The sequence below is a fragment of the Agelaius tricolor genome, unplaced genomic scaffold (genome assembly GCF_023055355.1).
Source record: "Agelaius tricolor isolate 1412-34295 unplaced genomic scaffold, bAgeTri1.0.p SCAF_22, whole genome shotgun sequence".
In the NCBI taxonomy this organism is placed as follows: domain Eukaryota; kingdom Metazoa; phylum Chordata; class Aves; order Passeriformes; family Icteridae; genus Agelaius; species Agelaius tricolor.
Window position 1 is genome coordinate 6,981,270 of NW_027269282.1, and position 21,461 is coordinate 7,002,730.

Genomic DNA, 21,461 nt, shown 5'->3' on the forward strand with positions numbered 1-21,461 from the left:
AAACTCAGGAAAAAAAAAAGGTACATGATATAACAAAAACATTATCCAAGTACAGTTTTCTGGAAAATGGCTTTTGTACAGTGTCAGAACTTTTAGAGATCTACAGTCTAGAAAGTTTCATCTATATAAAAAAGGAAAAAAAAACCTTGTGGCATTATATTCAAAAGTAATACAGATAGAAGTGGATTTTATAAAAAGCTGATCATAGCAACAGGTGTTTATAAAAGCCAAACAAAACAAAGCACAGACAGGCTGAAGGAAAATTAAAAATTCAGAGCAGTTTCTCAAGTACAGGTGCTGCAGTGGAAATAAAGTACAAGTCAACTTGGAAGAGATGAGGTCTGTATAATTCCAGTTCTGAAGAAGTTGTATGGACAGCACTGTTTCACTGCTGTCATATTCTTCCAGTTTCAGGTGGTAATTTTTTGCCAAACGTGAATTTTTCATATATTCTTTTACATTACTTGGCTCAGTTGTTACCTGGTTGAGAGTATCATCTGCAAAACTGCTGATGGTCAATATTTAAAGGATAAGCAGAAATTTTAGTGGTTTTCAAAAGATCAATTCTTGGATGACAAGACTTTCCTGGCAAGAGAATCTTTTAAGCTTGCATGAACCTGAAACTAAAGGAGCCAAACCAAACAGGAATTAAACACAGTAATCAGCATAGGAGATGATACAAATTCTCCTATTTTGCATTATGATGATTTTTAAAACCTTGCCTCCTTTAAACTGAAGTAATAGTTTTTTTCTTAAATGATTTTACATAACCTAAATTTTAGTCCAAGTCCCATTATTAAGAATATAACATTAACTCTTTTTCAAATACTTTTTGTAGCTAAAGGACAGAGCTTTAACTTACCAGTCATTATTAGGTTTATAAATTAATTTACAAAGATTTAAAATGTCCATGTCTTGCTCATATCTGTCTTAGATTGTTTTATTTACTGCTTTTATCTCGTCTTCTTGCATAGCCATCTAATATTTTTTATAGAATCCTACATTTGAAGAAAATCTTTATTCCATGTTAAAAGAGTGAAGGAAAAACACTTGAAAAAAGATTTTCATACTCTTAATTTCTGCATTGTGCTAAGAGAGCTTTCATGCTGTAAATCAGTGAATATTCCGTTAGTTGATATGAGACTTACGAACCTTCAAATAAAGTTGGTGCTGAAGGAATTTTTAAAGGAGCAAATCCTATTAACTGAATAGAATTCATTTCCTACAGTAACTTAAACCCTTATGAATGGCTAGAGTTCAAATGAAGGCCGTAACAGGAAAAGCTCTGAGGAAGTGTCAGAAACGTGGCGTTATTCTCCTTTTCTCTGTTTGGTTTGTGTGGCAGCTGCTGCTGACGACAGATGTTACCGGTACGCGGATTGCGCCAGCTGCACCGCCAACACCAACGGCTGCCAGTGGTGCGACGACAAGAAGTGCATTTCAGCAAACAGCAACTGCAGCATGGTGAGTCCTTGCAAATCTGAGCATGTTAGCAGTACTTTTCCTTTCCTAGGTCTAGTAGATTAGTAGTTGCTTGTTTTCAGCGCAAACAAAGTTGTTTTGCAGGCTTTTGAGCTAAAAGTGTTGTGGAAGGGAGAGTTGGACTGCAGCAAAAAAATTATTTCAGAGTAAAACAAATATTTTTCAGGGGTGTGTTGCCTACTATATATTTCTGAAGACAAATACTTTTATCCCCTAATTAATAACATTCAAAAAGTCAGAGCCATTGTGAACTTGGATTTTGTGCTTTTGTGGTGTACAGTAGACAGGCAGAAACCATGGAATCCCATCAAGGGTGCTGTTTGGTTTTTCCCCTTTCAAACACGACCACACCAGTCTCATTAGTCATGGTCTTCTGATCATCGATCATCATAGAAATGGTTTTCTTTTTCATGGAGTCACTTGTCATCTCATAAAAGGAATATGAGCTTCTGTAACCATGAGGTCCATTGGCTTGTGATAATTTGGTTCTGATCTTTTTAACTACAAGCCATCAGATCACATAGATTTGTGCAAGTTTATAGTTTTCTCTTTTTCATATTTGCCTAGTGCCATATTTTATACTTTATGTTGTTGTTCACCAGCTGCTTCATCTCTTGCTTGTTCATTTGATTTTTGTCAAGCTTACAACAGTGTTTTAGCATTATAAATTTTGCCTCCTTACACTTTTCAGCTGTCCACAGACACCTGGCTGTACTTGAGTTCAAAATCCTTTTTTGACACACTTTCATTAGTAAAAGTATCTTGCTCTCTGGCTTGAACCTGATGCAAATCAATCTTGTTCTCCAGACAAATTAAGGTGTGAGTTGGATTGATTGTGACTCAAATCTTGCCCGTTCAGGGTGAGCACAGCCAGCTCTAATCACTGGCATTTGTAGCTAGTCACTACTAATAAAAGCAATGCAGACACAAATTCATCAGTAGTCATGTTATAAGTCTGTCAGAGGGATTTCACATTCCAGGCACTAATGGTTAGTTTCCTTTGTGATCTTCAAGGGCCCTTCTTTTCCTGACACATTGTTCTCCATTAGGTGCTAATTTTCTAACTGTGGTTTTTGGCTCTTGAACAAGGAATAGTTGCTAAGGAGCAGACCATCTTCATTCCTAATAAATGATCCCTAATAAATGTGGAGCACTAGGTATTTTAGCACAAACTTCTTGTTTCAGTGTCCTTCTTTGACAACCCTTCATGACTAAGATTGTCAGCTTTATTAGCAAACGATGCTCCAGTCTGCTCTGTATCATTTCCTGTCTTTTATTTAGGGTTTGAAGTGGATAGCAAAGGCTGTTACTGTAGTTACTAAAGAATGGGGTAGCAAAAAATCATCAAAATGACTTCTGGAAAGAGGTGCTATCATAAATGGGAAGTGGCTGTTGCAAAATTAGTCTATTGGCCGTGAGATGATTGAAGCAGAATTTTGCAGCTTCAATAAAACCCACCAAAATAGCATCAACAGAATGGCACCATGTGGAAAACCAGAATGGATCAGGCTGATTATCCATTTTCATAGACTGCTACTTCTGGACTAGGCCCACAAATGGAAATGTTGTGACAGCACTGTGATGGTAATATGGGATAACAAGCTGTAGACTTAGGAACATCACAAGGAGCCTTTGCAGCTGTACAAAGGACTTGATTTATGACTTAGATCATAGAACTCCAGATGAGAATGACAATAATCTTTTATAAAAATCTGCTGCTGCCTCAAGGAAACTGGCCAGTTTACTAAAGATGTGCTGTCAACCAGTTTGGCATTGGCCTCATGGTCACAGATAGATGCAAAGCAGACACTGCAAAGTGTGGCTACTCTGCTGGTTGGAAGGCCTGTAAAATATGGACATTTCCCTGAAGTAACTCTAGTTGGACAGATGGACTTTGTGATTAGTGCTAATGTGTTGATGATGCACATTCACCTGCCTGTGCTCACCCTCTGATGTGAGCCAGCACATTAGCAGGACACTGTATTCCCCTCCTGTGCAGACTCATGCATCATCAAGGTATAGATCATACAGATAATGTATGTATGTCACATTCATATCTGATGTCATTGCAAGCAGAAGCTTGCAATGCCTGGTTGATCTGAATCTGCTTAATATGTTTATGAAACTGTATTCACCCTCTATGTCTGCATGTAAAATGCTTTATCTTGCATCCTATGAAAATGATACTCCCTTGCTGCTGATCATGTTGTGCAGAAAATTGCCTATATTTTTTAATGGAAACAAGTCTTTACCAAAAAAAAGGAGAAAAAAAAAGAAAAGGCTTTGTGGGAGAGATTAATTTCATTTTAGATTGCTGCTCCTTTACAAGATGTCATTTTTCATGAAGTAGTACCGTGGAGGAGTAAGCTCCATGAAGGCAGAATCTTCTTGTACTTTACCAAATAAAATGGTAAATTGCTGGAGAGGCCTGACTGATTGCAATAAAATGCAGTTTTCTCTACTGAGGAAGACCAGAGAGAGATTGAATTTCAGAGTAAAAAAATTTACTTCATCGATTTTGTTTAATTTCTGAGGAGAAAAAAAGAATTGATTAAGTAGCCTTAAAGAGAGCTATGTTGAGGCATAGCTGAATTATTTTATTTCTGCCTCCACCCAGTATTGCATTTTTGAAAATGTCATTGCCTTCAAAAGCTCCAATGGGGGGCATGTTCCTATAAGGGGGGCATGTTTCCTCTTTGACTGAATTTCTTGTGTGTTGGTTCATGTGGAGACATGTGCAATTCTGTAAAGCCCCCGTTGGTGACAGTTACCTAAACACAGCCTAGAATGGTGTGTGATTTAAGAGTTCTTTATCTGAGTGTGGCAACATAAAACAAACATTGTCAAATCCATGAAGGGGATGATAAAGAGCATTTTGCCAAGGAAATGGGATACTAGAGGAGGCTTCAAAGAGACCTATCGTCCTACATTAATAAATATTTTTACACAGTGCCTTAAAGACAAGAATCCCTGGGGTTCTTTTCGTGTTTGCATTGCTTCCAGAAAGCTCCTTCTTTCACAATAGGAGTCCTTGGATGGTACACTAATACCAAGAATAGTAATCATGGTAATCTGCCTACATTTGAGAAATTCAAAGAATAGTCAAGAGAAAATATATAAAGTAATAGAAGGAAATATGAATAGAATCAAATTTATCTTGGAGGAAACAGAGAAAATTTATGAGTAAGAAGTATCCAATAGCAAGTTCTGGGAGTAGCTTCAGGGAAATAATAGTGAATCTATAAATTGATAATTTACATTTACACTAGGAAAACTAGACAAGGTTATACTGTTAACCTGAAAAAATCCAGGAGGAGGAGAGAGGTACATAATTTAATAGTGATTTCTGAAATTCTAAGATAAACTACTGTAGTATTTTCATTCTCCAGTAAATATTCAGAAAATCACTGCAGTTCATAAGTCTGTCTATATACTACCATATCAGGATCAGTACTTAAAAAAATCTAAGTAAATCAGACATGAGGGAGGCTTTATACATAACATGATTTACTCATGCTTTGGAGTGTAAACATTATAAATATCCTACAGCAATATAGAAGTTCTGTAACAGATGGACTGTCATCTTTCTGAATTTCATTGGGTTTGGTAGTTTAAGTTATAACCTTAATATTGTGTTAATGTGAATTACCTATTGGAGTCACATCTACATTGAACTAATGAGATTTTCAGGCAAACAGTGTTTAAATTGGATTTAAGGGAAATAAATGCTGGGAATAAGGGAATACAACAAAGAATATTATTATAGAACAGTCACTAGTACTTTGAATTTTATTTTAAACATTAAATAAACAGCACACTACAAGCTTCATGATTAGAAAGAAATAGAACAAATATCTCAGCTTAGGTGGAAAATTGTAATCTGTATGTAATACTACTGAAGAGTATATAATTTAAAAAAGAAATCTGAATGCTTAAGGGTATGTAAAAACGAAATGTTAAAAGTGAGTATTAGTTGAGCAGATGTAAAGGAGCAGATGGTGGTTACTTGTGCTCTAAGATTCACTTTAAAGCATCTCTCAGGAAGTTTTGTGAGTATAAATTTTGGGTTTGTACAGAAGTTTTTTTTTTTGTGCTTTACTGTTGTGTGCATTTTTGGCCTAGATAGTAACAAGTCTGTTACTTGCTGGCATTGCCTTTGGCTCTGTTTCGTGTTCTGGTGCAGATGCCTGCACCTAGACCTGCTTCTCTGGTTCTTTTTGCTTTCACAGTAGCCTTCCCTATAGAACAGAAGAAAGTCAGGACCTCTGAAAACAAACTTACTGGTAGGCATCTGATCCATTCAAGGCAAAAAATAAAAATAAAATAAAAGGCCTCAACAGCAGTGTTGTTCAACTGGAGTGAAGCTGGTTTTGTGTGAGATTGAGAATTCACTTTCACAAATGCATTATTTCAGGACTTTAAAAAAAAACAGAAATAAAAGGAGACAGCTTTTCTCCCCCCTGCCCTATCACTGCCATATTCCAGTACCAACCACTGTGTAACTTATTGTCATGCAGTCCCTCTCTAAGTTGTTTAATCATACTCCTGGAGAGTAATAGAAAGGAAAGTAACCAACATTTTCAATAAATCATGCATTTGCTATCCAAGTACAATCCATTATTGCTGCCATGTATTATTTTAATCTTTTGTTGTTTAAGAGAGACAAGACTTGTTAGGGTTTGACACGAGGGACTCCCAGAGGTCCCTTCCAATCTCAACTGTTCTGTGAGTATAAAGCTGTCTTGCATTAGGACTTACTTTATTATTACCTTGAAATTAAGTTGGTAGAGAGAGCCTTATAGGTGAGCTGATGAATTGGCTGAGGATTTAGGGCAGTTCATTAAATCAGGTATCAATACAATGTCTTAATTAAAAGTACTATGCAGAGGGAAGAAAGATTTGTATTCAAAATGTCTAACTTGGAAGACCTCAGTTCTCAGGAAAAAAAACCAAACACTGACCAAATCCAATAAAAGCCCCCAGGTAATAATTCTTTCAGTGTTTACTGCTTTCCTTCTATGCTAAGGTACCACAGGAATAAAATTATCCCTGGTTTTATATTGTGTGTGGAGCATATTCTTGCACCTTCAGTCAGTTATATGTAATTATTTTGCACCTTTTGCCATTTTTTATGTTCTGTTTGACTATTTTTCTTGCTTTAACCTGCATAGGATGAAATAATTTAGGGAAAGTATTACCTTAAAATATCTAAGAAATAAATATTTAGTTTAGTTTTTTAAGCTCTTCCTGCTCTCTGTACAGGGAATTGGCCTCTTCAATTTGACACTCAGTTGTGTACAACAAGTGGGGTGGTTTGTACTCCAGTGTTGCATTCTGGCTCTGGTAAAGGATTCTAGATAAAGAGCTTAAATTCAGCCCAGCTTTTAGGTGGCCATGACTTTCTGGGAAGGATCTACCTGCTCTGTATTTCCATTTTGACTTCTATTCTTTTAATAGATGTCTGCTTGAGATGCTGCTTTGTCTGCTTGTTTTTGCAGTCGGTTAAAAACTACACGAAATGTCACGTGAGGAATGAGCAGATCTGCAATAAACTGACGAGCTGCAAGAGCTGCTCCCTGCACCTCAACTGCCAGTGGGACCAGCGGCAGCAGGAGTGCCAGGCACTGCCTGGTAAGGGGCCACTGCTGCTCACAGCTGCTTGCAAACCTGAGAAAGCCTCCTCTGTTCTTGCAGAGAATGTTTGTTCATAAGCAGCCATGGGTTTGTTTTATTTGTGCTCGCTTCTCTTGCCTGTCTGTGCCTGTGCAGGTGAACCCAGATGTGATTTCAGCCCTGACTCTGGGGTGTCAGTGCTACCTTTAATTGTGTCAGGCAGATAATGGCATTAGTGAAGGCACAATGACTGTGCCTCTGCACAGGCAGAGATGAGCCCTGGCCTGCAGGGAGCACTGAGTGCAGAGCTGTATGGCCATTCTGGGGCCTTACTGCTCCTTGGACACTGACATTGCTCCTTTTGCTAGCTGGGGTTTTACCTGAAAAATTATCATTCAATTATGCTTCAATTTTCCTGTGCAGATAGAGCCCAAGATCTAGTTTCTTAGTTGTCTAATGTTGGTACTAATATAAAAGCAGTGAATATTAAAATGCTAATGTGAAATATTCTCAGAAGGTGACTGTTAACATTCTGAAGTAGTATTTATTTTGTATTCATAACTACACATATAAAGTTAGATGTCAGAACCTTTTCCATTTGATCTTTATGTCCAGATGAAGTTAATGAATACTTTTTTTTACAGAGATGATTCATTAAATAACAATTCTCTGCAGTTCAAAACTCTCTTTATGTAATCTCTGTAGATTGACTATAACAGTTGCTCTTACTTATCTTTTAATAGTTATCTGAGTCTGAGTAATGCTGTAAAATGTTGAAGAGAGATGTTATCTGAATTTTCTATCATTTGGATTGCATTGGTATTTAGGCAAATAGAAAATGCAAAGGTATGATAAAGCAAGGATAGTGTAAAGTTGTGATTTCTTAATTCTAGGACAGTTAGATTTCGAAATTTACATAACACTTAAATAAAAGGAGTTGCTAAAACTATTATTTATGTACATAATCATATCTTAATATTTAGTTATGCTCAGTTCTGAATACAGGGAAGAAATAGTGGCATAACAATATTATGCTGAAACTTAGCAAATATCTAAAAATAATTTTTTAAGTTCTTAGAAGCTTCTTTCTGTAACAATACAGTATTCTGTCTGATGATACTTGCTATTTCAGAATTTACGTGATGTGAGAAGGGAAATTGAGTGTGGGATGCAATTTAGATTTATGATCTCAGGAAGATAAAATTCAGACTCCCTTGGGTTTTTTAAAAGTTTTTTCTGAATCAGTTTTAATTGTATGCTTTTTGCACCAGCTCACCTGTGTGGGGAGAGATGGAATCACATTGGAGATGCCTGCCTCCACATAAATTCCAGTCGGGAAAGCTATGACAATGCCAAACTGTACTGCTACAATTTGAGTGGAAATCTCGCCTCATTAACAACCTCAAAAGAAGTGGAATTTGTTCTGGATGAAATACAGAAGTATACTCTTCAGGTAACTTGAGGAACTGTAATTGGTGTTTATGTGAAACAAATTGGCTTTGAGAAATTTCTTCTAGGGTATTGTCCAAACAGAGCAAAGTTTATGCCTTCAAAGAAATGTGCTAAATGGTGCTAAAGACTGGTATAAGTCACATGTAGCATATTAAGGTTTGAAAAAAATCTTAAGATTTAAATCAAATCACACAGCAGCTCCCAAGGTTTCCCCTTACCAGATTTAAATGCTAAAAGTTTCCGTTTACTTGGAAGAGAGTATTTGCTCAAGAGAATGCCTGGAACACTGATTTTGTGTCCTGGTTTCAGCTGTGATAGAGGTAATCCTGAAATTCAACACAGGCAAAGGCAATCCCCAGCAATAGGGATGCATAACCTCCATGCACCAGGACAGGTGTGACTTCTCCAGAAAAGGCAGTTTGCTCTGTAACTGGTTTGTGGGATCAAAGGGTCACAGAGAAGCTGCACTAGTGTGCAAAACATGTAGCAATTCCTAGCAGTACTGGAATTAGCTGAGCTAATTAGCTCTCTCTAATGATGGTGGGGGGAGAGAGAGAGAGTTGAAAACTCTTCCATGCCTCTGGCAAATACAGCAATACACCAGAATATTCCTTAAAAAAGTGATCCATATTACTTTTGTGAAGTGTGGAACTAGAGAAGAGAAGAAAAATCATCTCTCACTGGGTGGTCAGGTTCAATTTTTTGGCAATTAAATATTCAAATACTTTTTGTGATGTTTAAACATCATTGGTTAAAGTATATGAAATGTAAAAATGCTCAGAAATGTGAAACCCAGCACTGCACACTCAGATGGGGTGTCTTAGCAGAATATGATTTGGATTTTTCAAGCAAATGAGTTGTTCTTAGCAAGGGACATTTTTGGGAGTGTGTATTTAGTTTTGTAGAACATGCAGCACTTTGTCCGTATAAAATCTTCAAATTTTTAAGTAGCTTGAGTTTTTTAAAGTTACAGGAAAATGAAAGATAATTGTGGATAATAATTAAAGCTTATATCAAACTAGTATGTGATTTATGAAGTTGTTTCGTTGCAGAGGAATTGAGATCATTCCAAGGAAATAGCAGTTAAGGATTGCCTTTATGTTCTTTCTGAATCTGAGAGCAAGAGCTTAGGGACACACATTCTGGACAAAAGTAGTCTTTTATCCTTTTTAGCATTCCACTGCAAAATGCAGATTCAAACATAGGTTATGTACTTGAGGTTTTTGTGTTTTTTCCCAAGTCAATAAAGGAACTGGACAGAGGAAGTATTTTTTACTAGAAATAAACTTTTTTTCCTATTTTTTTGCTAATGAAGGAGAGAAATCATTCTGTGTCAGAAGTTCTTCTCTGATACTGTATTTACTGCAGCCTTGAGACACATTTTGTCTGTCCACTCTTTGATGAGTTAATGTTGAAAATGTAATTGAAACAAAAGCAACAACAGAATGATGTTGGCAACATGATTGCTATGGTTATTTATTTTACCACCTTTTTTCCTTTTTGCTTTCCTTTCCCTTGATTCCTATTAAAATACTGCACAGGATGCCTTCAAATCTAATAAAGTGTGATAGATTATTGTTATGACTGATTTTGCCTGACTGGCTTGAGGTGGGGATGAGAAAAAGCTTGTTGTAGTGTTTGGAAGCAAGATTTTTCTTACATTTCAGAGCTTAGAACTTCTGCAAGGTGACATCCTCCTGAGCATATCTTTATTTAAATGAAGTACATCCTGAGCCAGCGTGATGATGTAAATTTGAGATACCTCAAATACAGTTTAAGCAATTGTAGACAAATTTATTCACTTTAAAAAATCTATCTTGGATTAAACAATCATTTAGCTGTCAGAACATCTAATGAAATTCTGCCATGAATTATCCTGGTGTTTTCAGTGGCACTTGGAAAGGAAAAGATCTTTTTTCATTCATATCTATCTGTCCAGCTGCATTTACTCAGTGTGATACATCCTAAATGTGTTATCAGGTGTGACAGAGGCTCTCTGAAACTTCTTGATCTTCTTTTGCCTGCCTTTCCCTCTCCAACTGCAATCATAATGATTTAAAGAGTGAGATTTCATTTTAGATGGCTTTTTTCTGTAACAGGTGTTGGTGGGGAGTTCACAAATGGAGTCAGAGCTGCTGTAAGGTGAACACGGTGGTTTAAATCTCTATTATCTGCAGTAGAGTTTGACTTGGGTGGGTAAATGTTGAAGGCTTTAAAATCTTTAGCCTGGGAAAGAAAAAAAGTTTCAGTTTCACCTGAAAACAAACAAAAAAAAACTTTTCAGGATTAATGAATGTGTCAGAGCAGCATTTGGAAATAAGAATATGATTCTGACTTTATCTCCTTGTTATTTGGTATTCTTATGCTGGGAAATGGAAAGCAACTTAGGTAGCTGTTGTGTATTTTACAAACTGTCAAATAGTATCAGTAAATCTACAGCCTGGGAGGACTTCAGCATTCTTTATTGTTAGAAACATCATGTGATTTTGTAGATTGTTTCCTAATACACAAAGTCCCTCTTCTGGGACAAATTTAGGACAATTTCTTTATCATGTTTAGAATAATACATTGATGTGTTGGGAAGATTCAGAGGGAGGGGGCTGCCATTGTCTCCATACCCTCTCCAAACCTCATTGTGTATAAATAATTTCTCCTAATCCCAATACTAAACTGGAAATCAATAGGTTGCCTCCTTTTAAAGGATAAGGAGAAGATTCATTTGGTACTAAAGAAAGGGACAAAACAAAGTTCTGTGTGGTATGAACTCAAAACACTGTTGAATTTGCAAATGTATTTTAAAATTCTCACCAGCAGTTTAAAGTCAAGTTTGTATTGTTCATGAAAAAGAAATTAAATTTTGTCAAAGAATGCCAAAGTAAACACAATGGATAGGCTGCAGATTCCCACACTAAAGAAAAATTACACTTAATGTTTTTTTCTTACATGCTTTTATTGACCTAGTAAGCAAAATATTATGAAAAGGAAGATTTGAATTTCTCTGAAAAATAGATGAAACAGCAATATGAGGTTAATTTATTGTTCCTGCTAATATTCAAATGTTGTATATTCATTTAAAAGTGCAATTAGCTCTCTTGGGAGTTTGCTTGCTACTGTGGGATTTAACTAAAAATAATAATTTTCTTGTTAGCATGCAATAAATTCTGAGAAGATTTAGTTTTGGTGTAGTAAGCACAAAGGAAGAAGAGAACAGTTATACACAAAGCTTTTCATTATATAAACTGGTTGCAACTTTTCCTTTGACTCTGGGCTCACAAGGCTAAGCATCTTTTTATAAATTACACTTGAGTGTAGGTTGCAGTTAATTAGTGAGCTTTGCATAGCAATGTTATTCCTTGTTAGCTCCAAGTATTCTCTGAGGGCTCTATGTTTCTGTGGTTTGATAATGCGTGTGATTGTGGTGAAGTTGACATCTACTCTTGGTTTCTGAATTACTCCCTTTAGAACAGTTTCTACCAGTCCCACTTTCCTATTGTGGTTTTAGAAGTCTAATAAATTATTTTAGCACTTTGTCTCTATTTTACAGTTGTTGCATTGGCTGTCCATTAGCTCACCTCTAGTTTAACTGTTTTCCTACATTCAGCATTGGGGGAGCTCAACTCACTTTGGATGCCTGAAAATGCCTTAAAATTGTCCCCTATAAAGAAGAAATTCCAAGAAGAAACCAAAGTCTCACTGAAATACTAGCTAGACTCTCTGTAGATAGAAATTGGGGAATTTCTAGTTTTATCAGTTTCACAGATTTCATGGGTTTTTTTAACCTATTGGACTACAGAAAAGTTTAAAAAGAGTAGGAGAATAAGGTGACCTGACACATGACTCCTACTATTAATTTCATCCAAGTTGCATCATATGTGTCCAATAGATCCAGAGACACTTAAAAATCTTTCTTCCACTGCTTAAAATGTGTCAATCACTGGGTATATATTTACAAAACATGGAGTGTGCTGGTATCTGACATAGTCAGAATGGCTGCAGTTAAGGAATGGAAAACCCTCCATAGAACACACGTTGTTTCTCTTCACAGAGCTGCTTTTTCAGGAAGTAGGTTTTTTGTTCAGAATGGTGCAGAAAAGAGTCAAATTAACCGCAAGTAATTTCTCCAAATTGTGAATGTTGTGGAAATATGGGCACTGAGAGGCCACAGTATTTTCAAAGTTTAATTGTATGTTTCATCCTAGAGCAACAAATCCAGGAATTCAAACAATTCCTGAGAAGTTTGTTGAATTTTGTTTATAAGGTGTTGTGGGGCACATTACAGAAAATGAGACAGTAGTGTATTATATACTTTCAGGACAATTTGAGATCCAAAATAAAAGGAATTTAAATAAAAGTGCATATACATTTTTTGAAAGAGATATATAATTCCTCAGTAATTTGCATAATTAAGAAACAGGGGAGGTTTTTGAGCCTCAGTGGTATTTGGCTATTCAGTAAAGGTAGTCTTGCTCACTTCACTCATCTGCAAATTATTCAGCCCTCATTAGTTTACTGCTGACTCAGCAGTAGTACCTGAAAAAATGTGTCATCAGTAGAAATGATCCCTTTCACTTTAGATCTCAAAGCAACTTAATCTCATTTAAATTCTCTGACTAAACAGTGGATTTAACATGAACTATTAGCTTTCTAGTTAAGGTTACACAATTTTTCTTTCTAACATAGTTCCATGATTACTATTTAAAAACGAATTAAATAGTCTGATTTAGAAAGAGAGAAGAACATATTCTTTAAGTTATTATTGATCAGTTTTTTATAGATTCCTGTTATGGCCAAAAGTTGATCTAATGTTCATCTTAATACCTGTAGATGAGGTTACAGAATGTTCTGTTAGTATGCATTATATGATTGCAATTTTGTTCCTCTGTCAGATGAAGAATAAAGCCTTGCCTAGCAATTTTTCTCAGAATTTAATAATTCTCAAATACTTCATGTCTCATTTAAAAAGGTTTTTTGGTAACTTGTTTTCAGTGCTATAAAAGATGATTCTGTGAAAACAGGTAAGCTATGACTAGCTGTATTTCAAGCACAAATATAAAGTTTCTAAGATGGGCTGTGGATTCTAAAATATAGACAGAATGATATGGATGGGAGGACAAACATATTCTAGAGGCGATTCCAAATTTTAAATAGTGTAGTGGGATAAAGCTATACAATATTTCACAATATATATTTGATTGTGTTATCCACCACAACATTAGTAAGGCTCATGACAAATTTTCCCAAGATGGACTTGAGCACCTGCTCTGTATTGCATTGTTTTGTTTTTGTTTTTTGTTCTGTTTTTTAAACTGATTTTTAAACTTGTCTAGAATGCTCTTTTGTGAGCTTGTTGAGTTATTGATGTTGTTTTAAAATGAATTGTATATTATATGTCAAGGGAGTTTTTATAGATAGGCGTATATAGAAATAAGGAACAGATCTTCAGAACTCTCTGAAGGAGGAGAGTACTCTCTGGAGGAGTAATGTTCTTCCCACTTATATGTTGAGTAAAGATCACCTGAACTTCCAATAAATGAGTTGGTTTGCACTGTATTTTTCACTCATCTGATTTGGTAAAGAACATTTTTCAAGAGGCCTGGAAGCTGGAATCTTGCATCAGCAAGTTCTGGTTCCAGAGAACTAGCAGTTTCATTTCCTTCCAGTCTGATCCTCTTCAGAGGCATCTTTGGCAAGATATTTAAAGTAAAGGAATCCGTTTTCTACACTCATTTTGCATTAAATGAAACAACCATAGAGTTCAAGTGAAGGAAGCTCAACACCCATTATTTCTTAAGGCTGAAGAAGAAACTGGATTGGCATTTTCAGTCAACACATTTTGGCATTTTCAGTCAACACATTTGAAGTCCCTTGGTTGTTTCAAGTATCTTATGATTCCCAGCTATTCTGACTAAACCTTTCATCAGTTTGAGAGATGATTTATGTGTTTTTTTTTAAAGAAATTAATTTGATAGTCACAGAGCCCTGGTTGGCTGCAGGTATCTCACATAGAACTTGCTGAATGCCCTTGTTGTGATTTGATTTTTCCTGTTGGCTTCCATGCAGTGCAGCAGCAATCATTTTTGGTGATAAACTTTGATGATGTCCACACACACTCTCTGCTGTTGCCAGCAGTCTTCACCTGTGGCCCACCACATGATGGAATTGATGCCACATAATTGAATATGCATGTTAAGCACATCATTGGAACATTTGGGAGGCCTTACTTGGATAATCTGTGCTTGGCATCCTAACAGCACAGCCTGAGTGGGCCTGCAAGGTCACAGTTTACATGGTGTGCATTTGATAACGTGCTCATCAGCATTTGGGTCTGTACTTTGATGCTTTATCCTAGCAGAGAGCCAGAGATGGTACATATGGAATTTGAGATCCCTGACATGATGACTGTAAGCTGTCCAGATAGTCCAGCTATTAAGAATGATTATGACTGGGATATGTGTTGCTTTTGCTGGAAGTCTTTCGTTTCAGGGATGCTGCTTTTATCTCCTGTGGCTGCTTTGGCTTTCCTGATTCTCCCTGGGACTTTGTCATCATTAAAGGGGTTCCAAGACAGTCTCCTACTCAAATGGAAGAATTTGTTTCCAAATATCACTGCTGCACTGTCAGTTTTCATTATTGGCTCACATACTTTTTCACCATAGCTAGAATATGATCTCTGGTTTTTTTATATACTGATGCTGAGGCCAAATTATTTGGCAGTGCAATTGAAACAGTCAGTAATATGTTAAAGATTCTCTTGGCTGGAATCCCTCAATCCCAAAGTAGGCATGTAGGGTTGGTTTATGTGTGTGTTTGTCAGCAATTTATCCTGCCTAAGCCCTTGACATTATTTCATGTGCTTGGTGTGCACACAGCATCTACAGGGACCTGTGTAGATCTATGTGTAAGTATTTAAGGTCTTCTGGTCCATGTGGACCACATACAAAAACAGGAATCTAGCCAACTAAACAACAAATAAGGCAACAGATGTATTATCTACCATTTTCCAGGTGCCCAAGTTCCACTTTTACTGCTTGCATCATGTTCTTTCTGGTGTTGAGGACATGTGAGTCCTCACAGTCCTCACATACACCTGGAAAGTTGATCACCTGGGGTAGCAATGGAGTTAGGAAGTAAATACTGAAGTAAGACACAAAGTGGTAAATTTGCTGAATGTTCTTGTTGCTGTTCAAGAGTCTCCCAGAACACATCTTATAGAATGGAACATTTCTTAGTCATTTTCTGGTTTATTTAAAATTGTTGTGTCCCCAAGTGTTAGTAGGTAAAGCAATTTTTGTAGTACAGAACCAGAAGAGAGCATAGGGAGTACATATTAGGGAGGTCAGGAATACCAACTATCTACCTACTGATTCTTTTAAAAGGTATTTACCACTGGTATTTTTGAAACAAAATAAATAATCCTTCATATTTCAATTTGCTCTAACAAGATGGGAAAAAAGAAGGAATGCTCTGATAGTGTGTAGAATTAAGAGTACTGAAAGATTTTCTTTTCAGCCATGGGTTAAACCTGAGTGGCCAGAGAAAATGTGAGATCAAAGGTGAAAGATCAGTGATAGAGAATGGCAGTAACTCTTGGTTCACTTGTGGAATACATAGCTCTTTAAAAATGGCAGATTCCCTTTAGATGTATTATAGTGTTTTACTTACCTTGTAAATTACCTTTACTTACCTTATAAATTAAATCAGTTGTGAACCTAATTCACAATCAGATCAATATCTCTGCTTTGGAGCTGACAATGTGTATCCTCTGCCTGGGCAGGGCAGCTGGGTTTGGTATTCTGGCACCCACCTGCCATCATGTACCTGTCACAGCCCAGTTGTCTCTCTGTATCTCTCTTCTGTGTGTTTAAACTGGGCTTAATGAAAACTGCCTGCACAGAGATTACATGTGGAAATGTGTTTGGTTTGGGTATCTGGAGATTTTAACACCAATGGTGGCAAGTAATGCGTGTAGATTTATCCTGGAACAAGCAAATGCCTTTTTTCCTTAAAATCTGCTTTTTCGCTTGCTAGGAGTGTAAAGATGAAATGATAAAAATCAGTAGAATTTGTGATGCAGTTTTACTGATACATCCTAAATATTTTTTAAAAATGTGTGCTTTTAGTTTTTTCTGGGCTATGCTTTATAACTTATAAATCATAATGAAAGTATATTCAATGTGTATTTAACAGCATTGGAAATGTAAATGTGCCACTTTTATCTCTGTCTCTGAATTGCCTAAAGTTGATCAGTATCAGCATTATGGACTTCAGAGGATGTAATATTGATCCTACTTTTTCCTGAAATTTGATTTCTCTGAATTACTGTTAAGATATGTGTATTTCATTATCCACAGTGGCCTAGCAATTAGTAATTGTACAGTAGCCACTGGGAAAAAACCAAACAATTTCATTATGACCAATAAAAGAAATCAGAATTGTCTTTGAACAGAATGCAGGGTTTTAGTTGAAGAGAAGCATATAGGGAGTGGAGGTTTTTTTGGGTTTTTTTGGATGTTCAGCAAGATAGAAAAATTAGGATAAAACCTGTGTCGACAATGATTGATGAGATGATAAAGTAAGGTAAAAAACATGGTGAATTTTGAAAGTGTGAAGTTGTTGCTGTTGAAGTATTTTTTGAAATTTTTTATCAAGACAAAAAGCATTTTAAATGATTCTCTTCCATTTGTTTCATTTTCATCCCTAGAAAATTTCCCCCTGGGTGGGTTTGCGCAAGATCAACATCTCCTACTGGGGCTGGGATGACATGTCCCCTTTCACCAACACCACCCTGCAGTGGCTCCCTGGAGAGCCCAACGACTCTGGCTTCTGTGCCTACCTGGAGAGAGCAGAGGTGGCAGGGCTGAAGGCAAATCCCTGCACTGCCATGGCAGATGGCCTTGTGTGTGAAAAACCCGTTGGTAAGGAGCCTCTTTCTCCCAAGAACTGATGCCGTGGTGAATAAACAAGCTCTTTGGGGTTTGCCTAAGAGGGATCTGGGGACAATTTGGATTAAATAATTACAAAAATATATATATTTTTCAGGTTTTTTTTTGGAAACAGCTGTAATCTATTAATATTGCTAAAGTCGCAAATATTTATTTGAGAATTAGGTCATGTGGCTTTTTTTGCATTACACCACAAATCTTATTGTTGGCCTCTAAATCAGTAATAGTCAATGGTAACAGTATCTGTAACTACATGTGGAGATATCCAGTAATGCTGATGTGTTCTTTCTAAATCTTGCTGAACATTAATGAATATCTTAAAGTTGTAAAAGACAGACAAATCCAAAATTCTAGTTTCTGCCTTTTAGGTTTGTTTGTGTATAAAATTTACTGTGAGAGTCATTTGACTGTTCAAGTTAACATCTACTAAAATGGACTCTGTGAGCTGTCATATGAGTCATGCTCAGTTTTGCATATGAAATTTTGTAAAATATGATTTTATTTATATACAAAAAGATAAATTTGGGCCAAAATATTTATGACTAATTAAGGAAGCAACCATTTCAGCAGGCATTTTTCTAATGGAATAAATGGTGAAAGAAAAAGTAGATTGAACTTGTGTTTGAAATGATAAAATATTTGTGATCCTTTTCCAGTCAGTCCCAACCAGAATGCCAGGCCCTGCAAAAAGCCCTGCTCCCTGAGGACAACCTGTTCCAACTGCACAAGCAATGGCATGGAGTGCATGTGGTGCAGCAGCACCAAACGATGCGTGGACTCCAATGCCTACATCATCTCCTTCCCATATGGGCAGTGTCTGGAGTGGCAAACTGCCACCTGCTCCCGTGAGTATCTTAGTGAATGTTCATCTTACTAAAGATGTATGGTTACATTTCTTTTTCACTCAAAAGAGCTGGAGAGATTCAGCACATTCTCTAGAGATAAAAAGATTTTCAAGTGAATGACGTTATATGGCTACTAATGTGAGAAGTCAGTGCTGAGTATGCATTTCTTAGATACAGATGATTCTTTGATGGATGGAAATTCTTTAATGGTGAAATTTATTAATCTTTTGAAACTGTGAAAAGTACTTATTCCTTTCAAGTAAAGAAAAATTGCCATGATTGTTTGTATGACCAACAAGATCCATGAGCTGGAACAAGATACTGTTAAAATTCGATAACCAATATGTAAAACTTAGACTTACACAATATCAAGTTATTAAGAAGTGTGCTGAATTTTTAAAGGTTTAAGTGTTCTGATTTACTTTTTTTCAGATTCAGGCTATGCCATTTTCCTAACATGCAAAGATAAAACCAAAGTTTTAGTAAGGATAGTAGTAGTCTTGAGAATATTGTAACACAAATGCAAAAGAAATGATCTTGGTCTTCCTTAGATTCCTCTCCCTTGTAGATGGGGATTATTAACCTTGATCTGTAATTAAGTCTTGAAGATTGTTCATCCTCTCTATGAAGTAGAAGGAATTCTATTAGGCCATCAGGCAGGTAGAGGAGGTACAGAAAACTTCTGTCCTGTGTGACCAGACTGGGTCAGGCTGCGTTAATGTTCAAGGTTGCCCATTTCATCCTTTGGGGACAAGAAGCAAGTGATTTCTTACTTTGTCAAGGAGCCAGGTTACTCCCTGGATGTCCCCTTTGGAAGCACATTTCATCAGAGCTTCATGCAGTGTCTCTGGGAGCAATCTCCTCCAAGTCCCTTTCAGGGAATCAGGCACAGATCCTCCTTGCCAAGCTGGGAGTGACTGGAGTCAGCCCCATGCAGTTCCAGCATCCCAGGGTTTATTGGTGCCATAATTGATGTAGATGCTGGAGTGAGCTGCCTGTGTCTTAGTTGAGGTTTGTTTAGAACAATTCCTCAGTCACTGTTGTTGAGAAGACTGGTTCTTAAAATTTTTCAGGATTTCTGAAGGGTACCTTTGGACTCTCCTTATTGCTCTACTCTGAGAGAGTTTTTCTGGTTACTTCTGATTTCCTTTCTCTCTCCATAAGGGTCTTTTGATATCAAAGCCTTTGGAATCTTTTATTTGTGGATATCTTGTGACAGCATTAATGATCTTGACGACAACAACAAGCAACTTTCTTTCAGGATTATACTTAGATCATGATTCTGTTTGAGAGGTTATGGATACAAATTAAAAAAACCCCAGAGATCAGAGAAGGCAGTTACTTACTTTCACCTAAAACTTAGGAAAATACAGGTTAAACAAGTTCTTGATGTATCTGTAAAAGGAACCATTGATATATTCTAGTCTTAGGAGAAAAAAAGAGCTGATTGTACCAGGCCACTACCTATCTGGGTTAAAGGGAAATAAGGCATAGGAAAGCTTTTCCTTCAGGCTAAACTGGCCAAGAGCCCATATTCCACTAATTGAGGTTCCTTCTTCATCCTTAATAATCATAGAATGCAATGAACCAGGACCACGTTGAGCTTTTCTGGTAGACTTTTTGCCTAAGTTAGTAAATTTGAGGTATTATTCCAGGTTCAGTGTAACAGGTAATAGAAACATTTAATCTCCTGTCAATATGTTTGGAATAATAATTCTGTAGTTATATAAATGTTTCTTTCCTATAACCATTCACAGAACTTTTGTTCTCCTCTCCTGTATAGGAATCAATTTTTTAACTTATAAAATATTGATAGTGAGTTGTGGCAGAACTTAAATAGATTGCAAATCTGGAGATAAAATTGACAGAATACCACATAAATGATGCTTATGTTTTTGAACTAGCAGATATTATGTTAACGTGAACTTTCAGTTCAGTTTTTCTCTTTGTGTAGTGTTTGCATATCATGCTGATTCAATTTTTTTGGGGAACATAAGAAATTGTTTTTAATTTGATTGTCATTTTTGTCAGGTCTGTAAAAGTTAATATTAAATAAGGCAAAAGGGATTTGCTATATGCCAGTTCAACATTATGTAAAGACAATTTTGTATGAAAATGTACTTTATATTCAACAAATTAGAAAAAAACAAGTTTCTGTGGCTGTAAGCAGTTTTCCCAGAGTTTTTTAGCATCAGATATTTTGCATTTAAACAAGAAAATGCATGTTCAAATGAAGCATGGTTCAGATATTTTGTTAGTCTAAAATGACTTGAAAATTTTATTAGGTAAATATATCATTATTGCTGCTGGAGTAATGAATTATTAAGTGGATACCCTTATCAAGGGATAGTGTTTCTGCTTGAAGAACAGACTGGAACTATAACTTTAAAAAAATCCTCCTTGCACTTAAAATTTTATTTTTATTTTGAATGACTAATTTCCGAGCTTTTGGATGTTTTGCTCTGAATGAAAAAAAAATTCAGACAAGCATGTATGATTTAAAATTAAAAAAAAAACAAACCTGAGAACTTCACATTTATTTTCACAACTTGGAATTAAAAATGAGGAATGCTGTTTTATTGGTGACATATTGTCATTTTAATGCCTACTTGCCAAAAACTTGCATTTCCGCTCTTCCCTACATCTTCCATCCATTATGACTTTTGATTGAATAGCTGACAGTTGAACAATCTTGGACCACCTCTAGAATTTCAAAGAAAACAAAATTGCTGCTTGAATATCCCCTTCTTCCATCAACAATTGCTTCTCAGCTCTCCAGTTTTTCAGCTGAATGTCACTACAGATAATAGCTGAGGATTTTCACTTTTGGTTCTGCTTTCGCCTCTGTAAAGATAGTGCAGCTGATACTTCAGGGCTTTATAAATAGCAGCATGAGTATAAATAGCAGCATGAGATTTATTTGGATTGTTTGGAGTGCATCTCTGAAAGGGCAAGCCAGCCCGTGCAGAATGATGGTCTTTATTTTTCTGCCGATCTTCTAATGTATTCAAAAGCACAGATTTGTATCATTCAGTTTCAGCTCTGATTGTTTAAAACTGATTTTTCACATTTGACAATTTGCAACAACTGTTGGCCTTTTCCCATCCCTGCTACTTTCCATATTTGG

The 21,461-nt window shown here is 36.3% G+C and overlaps 1 protein-coding gene across 4 annotated transcripts in view; it reads left to right on the forward strand.

The window, feature by feature from the left end:
• The window catches only part of ATRNL1 (attractin like 1), a 432,739-nt gene that overhangs the window by 86,408 nt on the left and 324,870 nt on the right, over nucleotides 1-21,461 (forward strand). For 3 of the 4 annotated variants that reach the window (XM_071445975.1, XM_071445976.1, XM_071445973.1), the window contains exons 13-17: nucleotides 1,346-1,464; nucleotides 6,981-7,113; nucleotides 8,367-8,548; nucleotides 17,249-17,462; nucleotides 18,146-18,334. In XM_071445975.1, the coding sequence (XP_071302076.1) occupies nucleotides 1,346-1,464; nucleotides 6,981-7,113; nucleotides 8,367-8,548; nucleotides 17,249-17,462; nucleotides 18,146-18,334 (837 nt within the window). Of the gene's footprint in view, nucleotides 1-1,345; nucleotides 1,465-6,980; nucleotides 7,114-8,363; nucleotides 8,549-17,248; nucleotides 17,463-18,145; nucleotides 18,335-21,461 lie in introns of all 4 variants that reach the window. The other variant, XM_071445974.1, reaches the window with a different exon arrangement.